At 35.5% G+C, this 12,290-nt stretch overlaps 1 protein-coding gene and 1 non-coding gene across 4 annotated transcripts in view; one reads left to right on the forward strand and one right to left on the reverse strand.

The window, feature by feature from the left end:
* STAG1 (stromal antigen 1) overlaps positions 1-12,290 on the forward strand; it is a 410,325-nt gene that overhangs the window by 173,800 nt on the left and 224,235 nt on the right. For all 3 annotated transcript variants that reach the window (XM_023260539.2, XM_045036401.1, XM_019810669.2), the window contains one exon: positions 5,831-5,927. In XM_023260539.2, coding sequence (XP_023116307.1) covers positions 5,831-5,927 — 97 coding nt within the window. The remainder of the gene's footprint in view (positions 1-5,830; positions 5,928-12,290) is intronic.
* LOC111556386 lies at positions 987-1,093 on the reverse strand. The gene has a single exon (XR_002735871.2). It is a non-coding gene; the product is annotated as a U6 spliceosomal RNA (small nuclear RNA).

The following is a 12,290-nucleotide window of genomic DNA, read 5'->3' on the forward strand; positions in this document are numbered from 1 at the left end:
ATAACTATCCCTGTCAAAATGGATTTTATAATAAAGATTATAATAAGAGACATTGAGTCATGTTACATAATGATGAAGGAGTTAATCCAGTAAGAAGATACAGCATTTGTAAATATTTGTGCCCCAACATAGAAACACCTAAAGATGTAAAGAAAATATTAAGAAACCTAAAGGGAGAAATGTTCAGCAATACAGTATTAGCGGGGGCTTTAATACTCCACTTATATCAATTCACAAATCATTTATGCAGAAAATCAATAAGGAAACCTTAAATGACAGGTTAGACCAAATGGTCCTAACAGATTTGCAGGACATTATGTCTGAAAGAACAGAATACACATTCTTCTCAAGTCACGTAGAACTGTTTTCCAAGATCATATGTTAGTCCAGAAAACAAGTCTTAATAAGAATCAAAATTATACCAAGTTATATATTTTATGTCCACAGTAGTGTGAATTACTAGAAATTAGTTACACAAAGAAAACTGGAAAATTCATAAATATGTGGAGATTAAACAACATGCTATTGAACAATCAGATGTGTCAAAAAGAAATCAAAAGAGAACTTAAAAAATAATTTGACCCATTATTTTTTAAAACCAGCTTTCTACATTTTCCTTCTCTCATTTCTCTTTGGGACTCCAGTGATGCATATGTTATTTCTTTTGTCAGTATGCCATAATTCCCATAAGCTTCCTTCATTCCTTTTCACTGTTCTCTTTGCTCCTGCATTTAGATAATTCTACTTGATCTGCGTTATAGCTTACTGATTTTTCCCTTTAGCTTCTTCAAGCTCACTGTTGAAACTGTCTGTTGAATTCTTCATTATAGTCATTGTATTCTTCGGGTCTAGAATTTCTGTTCTGTGCTTTCTTACGTTTTCTTTCTTTGTTGAACTTCTCATTTTGTTATTATATTTTTTTTCTGATATTATTAATTGCTTATCTGTGTTCTCTTGTAGCTTTCTGACTAGCTATAGAATTTTTTTTTAATATGGAACGTGTTATGAGTTTGCATGTCATCCTTGCACAAGGGCCATGCTAATCTTTTCTGTATCGTTCCAATTTTAGTGTATGTGCTGCAGCAGTGAGCATGAGAAACTGTTTTGAGTTCTTTATTCAGCATTTTCTGGATATGCATTTTTTTGGGCCAGTTACTAGAGGTATACGGTATTCCTTTGGTGGAGACATACTTCCCTGATTCTTCATAATCATGAAGAATCATGTTTTCATGTCTATGTATTTGAAGAAGCAGTTACCTCTTCCAGATGAAAGAGGGATTTCCATATGGGGAACCTTTCACCTTTGTGTGAAGGCACACTTAATCATGCACTGACCCTGGGTCTAGTGTTGTAGGGTGAGAAATGTGGCGTATGGTGGCACTGGGTTCAGGAAGGCATGATGTCTTTCATGCTCAGGCCACCAGGTTCCTCTGCATTGAACCGATTGATCTTTGGTGAGCACTGTGAAAGATCTGCAGTGCCTGTGAGAGCTGTTGGGGTCCTAAGCAACACTTCCAGGTTTGGTAGCTAGGGACCAAAGCAAGCAGTGGTGGTAGCCAGAGCCAGTGGTGTGCACACACTGAGCTGTGGTGGGCAGCTTCAGGTATCTATATGGTGGAGGAGACCTGTCTCAGACACAGTTTTAGTGGTGAGTATCAGTGCAGGTAGCAAGGCCTAAAGCCAGTTATGGGTTCCCTGGCAACTGTGGAGGCCCTGGTTGACAATGCCCCTCCTGTGGTTGCACACTCTCCCTCCAGGCATGCACTCTGCAGTGGAGACCATGGAAGGGAGCTTGAGTGAGGGATTATAGATATGCAGCCTGGAGGAGCTAGGTACAGGTGGGCAAGGTGGTACTGGACAGTGACAGAAGGCAGGACCTGATATGAGCTGCAGGGTTTCATGGCTTTCTGTATATTCACCAGTGGCTGTATATTTCCCCCACCTTGTGCATGCATGCTGCAGTGCAGGTCAGTGATGGGTGTTAGGACAGCAGTGCACAGCTAGAGGGGCTAGCTCTGAGCATGGGCAACAGTGTTCAGAGATGGGGGGTGCACTAGGCTGGTGTCTTATACTCATCTAGCTGTAGAAGCTCAAGTTGGCTGCATGTGCAGCCCCTTGGCTCCTGTGTGGCTGAGGAAGGACTTAGGTGACTGGCTTCTTATACTTAATGCAGCCATAGAAATCCTGCATGGCTGTGGTACAGATCTGGTGGTGGCAGGAGAAGGTTTTAGAAAAGGACTCATGCAGCTGGTTTCAGCTAACAAAACTACCCAAGGGTGGGAAGCTGGCAATATCTGTGGGAGTCCACAGTGGCTGTGCTAGCCTTTGGCTTTGTCACTTGTGAAATATACTGAGTTTGTCTGCAGAGCAGGTCTCTGTGAACCATGATGGCTCCTGGTGCTTGTCTGCTATTAATAGCTTCTACTTTCATTCATTGTTCCTAGCTGGCTCAGTACATCTATGAGAGAGTGAGGCAAGAATCTGAAGCAGGCTCCAGGCTCTGAGCTGTCAGCACAGAATCTGATGTGAGGCTTGAACTCATGAGCCATGAGATCATGATCTAAGCTGAAGTTGGACGCTTAACCGACTGAGCCACTCAGGTGGCTGGGAAATTTCTTCTGAGCATTGTGAACTGTGTTAGGTTGGGGGATGGGATTGTGCAGGCAAGATGAAGTTGCCTTCCTTCTCTTCTGTGATTATTTTAACTTATTGTTAAAACATTCTGTGTGGACTCTAGTGGTCTCCTGGGACTGTTTGTGTATTGCTGTCCAGTTGTTGATCTTTGTGGGATCATAGGGAAGGAAGCTAGGTTTTTTTGCCAACTGATGGGCAGTTTTTTTTCTTTCAGCACTTTAAATATGTCTTTCCTTAATCCCCTGGCTTTCATTCTTTTTGATGAGATGTGTACCATATTCTTATCCTTTGGTCCCCTTATCCTTACCCTATGGCTACTTAAAAATTTTTCTCTATTGAAGATCCCCGTAATTTAATTTTGATGTGCCTTATATAAGTTTTCTGTTTTATCCTGTCTCACAGCCCAAGGCCTTATATATTATGAAATACTGTATAATCCACTCACCTATGCCCATACTTGGCAGTGCCTCTAACAATCACCAGTGTCTGCCAATCCAAGAAGGATTTATCTCTCTGGAGTTCAGTTCTTTAGATTATTTTGTCTCCACCCCACTCTTTTAAAAGGTATAATTTTTGTCCTTTAAGATGAATAACCAATTACACAAGAATCATTTATTAAATTTACCACCTTTTCCCTCAAAAACTTAAGTATCCCCTTTGTCACAGCTTAAGTTCTATATATAATATACCTGGATTTATTTCTGCACTCTATTTTCTTACATTACTTTTCTAGTTCTGTGTTATTTTCAGTCTATATTGTTTTCAGTGTCTTTGTGTTAAATTTTGATATTTATGCAATTCCCTGTTCACTAGTTTTATTCAGAATGTTTCTGGGCTCCTCACATATAACTGGTGGGATTATAAATTGACACTTTCACTTTGGGAATTGAAGAAAATGTACTCACCATCTTCAGAGTGTTTTCACAATGCTGGGCCCCATGTAGAAGTGGAGAAATGGTTCCTCTTTAGCTTTGTGCCATACTTCCTTACTTTGTTCAGAAAGCATTTCTGCTTGGGTCATCAATTTAAAAATCACTTGACCTGCTTTATCCATTCTTTGTCTTCACCACCATTCTTAGTCAATCATGTCCTTGACACATTATTCTGCCGAGCTTAACTTTCAACAGATACTATGATATCCTTTCTTTTGTTGTTGTTTTTTTTAACCCTCTTCTACAACCATGTATTCTTTCTAATTTTCTGTTTACTTTTAAAGTAAATCCTCCCAGACATCAATGTGAAGAAATAGAGATACATAGTGTTCATGAGCAGTTTTAAAAAGTTCTCTCTTTTCACATGGAAGAAGGGAATATGGTTGCTCTTCACTAGAAGAGGTTGTTAAAGAAGGTATGTGCTCAATCAGAATGGTTAAATTAATAGGACTGATAATACATAGTATTGATGAGGATGTGGAACACCCAGTCTCATACATTGGTAGGTCTCATAGATTGTTGGTGGATGTATAATTTAATACACCTGTTTTAGAACATTGGCATTGTCTATTAACTATCTACATACATGTGTTCCATGTATTAATAGTTTGGCTACTGGGTATATATACAACAGAAACAATGGTTGATGTCCATCAAAATATGTGTACAGTCATATTTACAGCAATTTTATTCATGATAGCTTTAAAATGGAAAGAGCAGTCATGTCTTTTACCAGTTCAATGGGTAATAAATTGTGGTATGTTAAATAATCAGATGCTATCTGGAAATTCAAAAAAAGGAAGTAGTGGTACACATAACAGCTGATACAACTTTGACTGAAAGAAGTCAGACATAAAAGATAATACTATTTATATGAGTTTCAAAAACATGTCCACTGTTAAGGAATAGTGGTTAAACCCTCTGGGCTTAGAATGGTTACTGATTAGAAGAGAGCATTAGGGAGCCATTTCAGTTTTGGAAAGGTTTTATATTTTCATACTGGTTATGATTACACAGATGTGTATATATTTGTAAAATTTCATCAAGGTGTAACTTAAGTTTCCTATATCTTACTGTGTATAACTGTACTTACATACAAAAGTAAAAATTGATTTTAAAAGTATTTAAAAATTATTTTCATACGTTTTCTGTAATATCCTTCCTCCACCCAAACAAACCTCAAACAATGTAGCCTACAAGTAGGCTGCATGGAATCACATTAAATTGGCTAACAGTCTGGAAAGACTTTATTGATAGAACTCGAAGCGTTTTTTTAATTTTAACTCAATACATAAAACTTATTTAGGTGATTTTCTATATCCTCTAGTTTTTATAATTTTCCTCATCAACATACCTTTCTTGAATTTATAATTAGGTGTGAACAGATTGCTCATCCATTTATGTTTCTTATACGTTTGCAATATCTAAAAGTTATTTTGCACATTTATCTTTTGTCATCTGTCTTAATCAATTTTTTTCTGGTATGAATCTTTTGAGTCCCTTTACTAGAGACTATTAGGTATTTTTTTCAACTTTTGGAAAGGGAGAATTCTCTTTATCATTTAACTAATTTTTGGTTTTACGAAAAACTTAAAACCTGTGTCAAATAATTAAGGATACATCCTTGACTTGTTCCATTTTGAGTTGAAATGTCTTGAGCATTTCAACAATAAATATATTTTAGTCTTTGTATCTTGTTTGTATATATTTCATCTAACTTTACTTTTTCTGGAAGTTGTTTATTAAGCTTGGCTGTACTTATTTGTCAGATACCATTTTGAGATCTAGTAATTTCATTTAATTTTTTCTCCTTTATAATTGAATTATTTGATTTCCTAATATTAACTCATTTTTTCATTCCTGACAAAAATGCATTTTATATAAGGTGTGTATTCTTTTTATGCACTACTAATGAAATAGGTTTTTTGATATATGAACAGTTTCTATGTGTAAGTGTATTTAGTTTAGCTTTTGTATTTTCACAATGTGGTTTGAATATTGGTATCTGTAGTTGCTTAATAATTATTGAACTAGTCAGTTTTGTATTGTGTTCCAGTTTAAACAAGTTTTTGAAACCTAGTAACTCATCTTTTAATTTTCTTGAAAAATAAAGGAATCTTTACTTTTATTTGGCTACAGAGAAATGATTTCAGGTAAGTATTTTAAATAGACCACACACAGATAAAATCACAAACTTTAAAAAATTTATTGGTTGTAATACAAATTTTTTTGAGTTTTCATTTTTATGTATTTTTTTCCTACAGTCTGTGGTGGATGACTGGATTGAATCATATAAACAAGACAGGGACATCGCACTTCTGGATTTGATCAACTTTTTTATCCAGTGTTCAGGATGTCGAGGTACATAATGATGGAATAAATAATGTACATTGAGTCTGTCAGTCCAGCAGTGTCAAATTATTTCACCTTTCATTCATTATATATAATCCATCCTAGTACAATGTGCTGATCTTTTTCTCATAAAGAAAATTATGGTTATTTAAAACTGTTTCATTTTTTTTGGTTCAGTTTTGCTACGAAAGAACGGATCTATAAAATTTTATGACATTTTCAAGGAAATCTAAAATTCATTTGAAGAATTTGAATTGACTTTTTATATCATAAATTTTTATAATTAATATTTACTGATTGATAGTATTTCTGTTTGTGCTTCATATTAGGAATTTTGGTAGTTCCTAGTATTCATTATTTTTTTTCTTGTCAGTATGTATATTGGTCCTCATTGCATAGATTAAGTATGTGGACCTTAAATAATTTGCTTAAGGTAACATAAGCACCAGAATCTGGTTTCTTAAGTTTATCATCTGTTTGATATCTATAGATAGTTTTTTAAAATAAAATGTAATTTTATTTTTATCGTATTAATAGATAACTGATATTTTTCTTCTCAAGAATAGATAAATCCTAACAGATGATGCTGTGTTACATGAGAGGGGGGATTGGGAATCAGCTTTCTTTGCTTTCCAGTGCAGAAAGTACAGTGATCTTTTATTGAGATCACTGATTCAGTTGATTTCTTGAAGACTTTCTTATTTTTGTTTGTCACTCACAGTATTGACACAAGTTGTTTATCAAATATTTACAGAACACCTCTATCTTGTACTAAGCACTGTTCCAGAATATACCTAATGTTATGAAGATAGTCTCTGCCCCAGTCAGTATTAGAGTATGTATAGTTTTCAAAGGAGGCTTTATTATAAGGAGCAAAGAGGGAAATTATTCCAGTAGTTAGTATAAAGTGCTCAGTGCCACCTAAAGAGTAATAACACTGGTTACTATTTAATGACAATTTAATGTGTCATGCTCTGTGCTTTACATACATTAACTCATTTAACATATTGGTTAACAGTTCTATCAGGCAGATATGATTTTATAGAAATTTTTGGACATCATACAGTTAGTTTAAGTGCCAAACTCAAGTTTCGGAGTCAGGCTTGTCTCAATCTGGAGTCTGTGTCCCTAAGGACAGGATACTGTGGGAATACCAAGGAAGGGCTTCTGATCTAGCCTAGGCTTTGTATCTCTATGTATGTGTGAATGTGGGAGTATTTGTAAGAAAAGTGCATCTTAGAGGAAAATCTCTGTGGTGAGACTGAGACTGTGTAAAAGAAAGTTAAGAGGGCCAAGAAAGGCCAAAGTTAACAGATTGGGTATAAATGCCTCAAGACAAGAAAGCAGGGTACTCTCTTGGACATAGAGTTTGAACCTGAATCTTAGAGCATTGAAGTTGATGAAGAGTGGCAGGAGATTATGCTGTTGGGAGGGAAAAGACTGTTAATTTTGCAGTCTTAAAATTGGTAAGTCAAAGCACGAGTGACATACTTTAAGTGAACTATCTAATCTCTGTAAGTGTTCTGTTGGATTGTGTTTTGATTTAAAAATTTATTTATTTTGAGAGATCAAGACAGCATGGGTGGGAGAGGGGCAGAGAGAGAGGAAGAGAGAGAATCCCAAGCAGGCTCCATGCTCAGCACAGAGCCAGATGTGGGGCTGAGTCCCACCATGCAAGATCATGACCTGAGCTGAAATGAAGAAGTGGTCGATTAACTGACTGAGGCACCCAGGCACGCTGGTTTCGGTTTTGGTTTTAAAACAGTTGGTAGTCTCTGAATTTTTTCCTTTTGTAATTCCCAGGAATCAAAAAACCAAAAAGTTTTAAAAGATATGAAGCAAAAAGTCTTTACCATTTCCTGCCTTCCCATCTACTCCAGAGTTAACTGCTTTTAACTATTTTGTTGTATATCATCTGTCTGCCTGTCTGTCTGCATTATTTATCTAATTTCCATACATGTAAGTAGGAATATATATTCTTTCCTTCCCCACTACTCTTACACAAAGGATAGTGGTATATTGGGAGCTTTTTCAATCCAGGATCATAGCACTCCTTTTATGTATGATAATTTAGTTTAACTGGTCTTGTGTTAACAGGCCCTTTCATTATTTGTAGTCTTCTTCTATTACAGAGAGTACTGTAATGAGTTATGTTGTGTATACCTTATTTGCTCTTTGTGGAAGGATGTCTGTGGGAAAATATATTTGTAAATTTTGTTCAATATTGCCAAACTGCTGCTCTAGGATTGTACCCATTTTTATTCTCATTAGTAATACATGAGAATGTTTGTTTCTTTTCAGTTTTTTCAACAAAGCGTTCTTATCAAATTTTGGAGTTGGTCTTATAAATGATTGAAAAATGATGTACCAGTGTGATTTTTTTTAATTGAGTTGAAATTCACTTAATATACAATCAACCATTTTGTTGATCTATCTAGTTTTATTTTTATTCTTATAATTAACCATTTAATGAAAAAAAAATTTTAAGCTTATTTACTTATTTTGAGAGAGAGAGGCAGAGAAAGAAGGAGAGATAGAGAATCCCAAGCAGGCTCTGCAATCAGCACAGAGCCTGATGCAGGGGTAGAACTCCTCAACTGTGGGATCATGACCTGAGCCAAAACCAAGAGTCAGACGCTTAACCAACTGAGACACTTGGGGGCACCACAATTAACCATTTTAAATTGTACAGTTCAGTAGCTTTTAGCATGTTTACAGTGTTGAACTACTTCTCTCTAGTATTGCAACTTTTTCATCACTTCTCTCTAGTATTGCAACTTTTTCATCACTCTCTAGTATTGCAGGAGGATACTTCATATTCATTAAGTAATCATTCCCCATTCGTCTGTCCTCCCTCCTTTAATGCTTGGCAAATACTAATCTGCTTTCTGTTCCTGTAGATTTGACTGTTTGGGTCATTTTATATTAAAGTAGTTGTCCAATATATGACCTTTTGTGTCTGATTTCTTTCACTTAGCCATAATGCCTTTGAGGTTTATCGAGGTAGTCGCATGTATCTATAATTCATTCCTTTTTATGGCTGAATAACTTGGTAGTGTAGATCACAGTTTTTTAATTTATCTGTTAGTGGACATTTGGGTTATTTCTACCATTTGGCTATTATGAATACTACTCCTATAAAGATTTATGAACAAATTCTGTTTGAGTACTTGGGGGTTGCCAGATCATATGGTGATTCTGCTTTTTCTTTTTAAGGAACCATCAAATTATTTTCTACAGCATCTACAACATTTTATATTCCTCAAAAAAATGTATGAAAACTCTTATTTCTTCACATCCTCTCCATACTGTTTTCCTTAGTGGCTGCACTAGTTTACATTCCCACCAGGAGTGTACTAGGATTCCCTTTTCTCTACTTCCTCGCCAACTCTTGGTATTTTCTAATTTTTAAATTTTAACTGTCCCAGTGGGTGTGACGTGGTATCTCATTGGTATCTCATCAATGATCTTGAACATATTTTCATGTGCTTTTTGGCCATTATATGTCTTCTTTAAAGAAATGTGTTTTCAAGCCCTGTGTTCATTTCTAACTTAGATGGTTTCTTTTTTGTTGTGCATTGTAAGAGTTCTGTATATATTGTGAATACTAAACCCTTATCGGATATATAACTTGGAACAATTTCCTTCCCATTCTGTAGCTTGTCTTTTCACTTTCTGAAGGCTGTCCTTTCATACTTAAAACATTTAAATTTTAATTTAGTTCATTTTATCTATTATTTATTTTTACTCATGCTTGTAATGTCAAATCTAAGAGTCCATTGCTAAATAAAAGGGCATGAAGATTTATCCCTATATATTTTTCAAATACAGACAGTCCCCAACTTATTATGGTTCAACTTATGATTTTTTAACTTTATGATGGTGTAAAATAATATGTATTTAATAGAAACTGTACTTTTAATTTTTAATTTTGACCTTTTTCTTGCCTTAGAGATACATGATAGGATACTCTCTCCTGATCCTGGGCAGAAACAGTGACCCACACCTCCCAGTTAGCCCCACAATAATGAGGGTAAACAACCAATACACTTACAGCCATTCTTTACCTCTACAATCATTCTGCTTTTCACTTTCTGTACAGTATTCAATAAATTACATGGGAAATTCAACACTATATTATAAAATAGGCTTTGTCTTAGGTGATTTTGCCCGTCTGTAGGCTAATGAAGTGTTCTGAGCACATTTAAGGTAGGCTGTGATATTTGGTGGTTTGGATATAGTAAGTACATTATTGACTTAACAATAGTTTCAACTTACATATGATGAGTTTATCAGGATGTAACCCCTGAAGGAAGATCTGTGGTTTTATAATTTGAGCCTTTTAATTAGGTTGTTGATCTTGGCTAATTTTTTATATGGATGGTTTTAACTTGTATTTCTCATCTGAGTGAGGCTTGAGAGCTATTTCTATTACTTTTTCTTTGAATTTTCTGTTTCTGTCCTTTGCCAATTTTCTTTTCTGGTGTCCTCTTAGTTTCTGAAAAGGCATCTTAAAAAATGGATTTTAAAATATTTTGGTATGAGTCACAGAACAATCTTTTCTCATTTCTAAATGTTTATTTTTTAACCTTTTTTAGTTTATTTTGAGAGAGAGAGAGAGAGAGAGCTTGCACGCGTGTGAGCAGGAAATGGACGGAGAGAGAGAGGGAGAGAGAATCCCAAGCAGGCTCTGCAGTGTCAGCATGGAGCCTGACATAGGGCTTGAACTCACAAAATGTGAGATCTTGACCTGAGCCTAAACTAAGAGTCAGATGCTTAACCGACTAAGCCACCCAGGTGCTTCCTTAAATGTTTATTTTTGAGAGAGAGTGAGAGCATGTGTGTGTACACTTGCATGAGCAAGGGAGAGGCAGAGGCAGGGGAAAGAGAGAATCTCAAGCAGGCTCTGCTCTGTCAGTGCAGAGCCTAGTGTGGGGCTCAATCCCTCAAACTGTGAGATATGACCTAAACCTAAATCGAGTCAGATACGTAACTGACTGGGCAACCCAGGTGCTCCTAGGAAGATCTTTTCTTGTTGTGATTAACAAAGAAAGCACACTGTTTTCGCATCAGTGGAATATAATAAAAATCCAGAAATATACCCAAGTACTAATGAAATTTTAGTAAGTATATCTGAAAACATATGAAAGAAGAGAATGGCAAATTACATCTACACTGAGATGTTATTTTTCACCTCTCAGGTTGGTAACTTTAAAAATTACAATGACATTTTGGTTAGGCTGTTAGAAAACAGTCACTGTTATACTGCTTCCTGGAATAAAAATTGATACATCTCTAATAGAAAGAGATTTGGCAATATCTATCAAAACTACATTTGTTTTTTATCCAGCCACCCTACTAATGTAAATTTGCCATGAAGATATAACTCTAGAATTAAGAAAATAAATGCACAGGGTTACTCAATACATTATTATTTGTCCTTTCAAAATATTGGAAACAACCTAAATGCTCATATATAGGAGAGTGACTAAGTAAATTGTCAAAAAGAATGACGAAGATCTCTGGACTGATGCAGGGAGACTCTCAGGATACATTTTTAAGGATGAAATACAAAGTGCCAAAGAGTGTCTAAAGAATGCAACTTTCTTGGGAAGGGAAAAATGGAATATAAACGTGTATCTTTTGACCAAAAAGAAACAGAGGAAAGGCAAAAAAGAATATTGACTGGCTACCTGCAGGGTGTGTGTATATATATAGATGAAGTGGAAAGCCTAGAGGGAACTGGGGTGAAAGGATGATACTTAAATTTGAAATCCCTTCTTTTAAATTGAAGTGTAGTTGACATATAATATTGTACTAGTTTCAGGTATAACAACATAATGGCTTCACATTTACATACATTATGCACTGTTCACCTCAATAAATATAGTTCCCATCTCTCACCTATACAAAGTTATTACAGTATTATTGACTGTATTTTCTATGCTGTACTTTACATTCCTGTGGCTTATTTTATAACTGGAAATTTTTATCTATTAATCCCCTTCACCTATTTCACCCATTCCCCCACTTCCTTCCTCCACCCCTCTGGCAACCATCAGTTCTCTGTATTTGTGAGGCTATTTCTATTTTCTTTGTTCATTTGATTAGTTTTTTAGGGTCCATGTATATGTGAAAATGTGGTATCTCTCCTTGTCTGACTTGTTTCATATAACATTATACCCTCTAGGTCTATCCCTGTCATAATGGATTTCCATCCATTTACCATGCTGATGGCAAAATTTCATTCTTTTTTATGGCTGAGTAATACTCTATTGCACGTGTGTACATACACACGTTTTTTTCTTTATCCATTCATCTTTTGATGGACGTTTAGGTTGCTTCTGTGTCTTGGCTATTGTAAATAATGCT

Source organism: Felis catus, chromosome C2 (assembly GCF_018350175.1).
Source record: "Felis catus isolate Fca126 chromosome C2, F.catus_Fca126_mat1.0, whole genome shotgun sequence".
In the NCBI taxonomy this organism is placed as follows: domain Eukaryota; kingdom Metazoa; phylum Chordata; class Mammalia; order Carnivora; family Felidae; genus Felis; species Felis catus.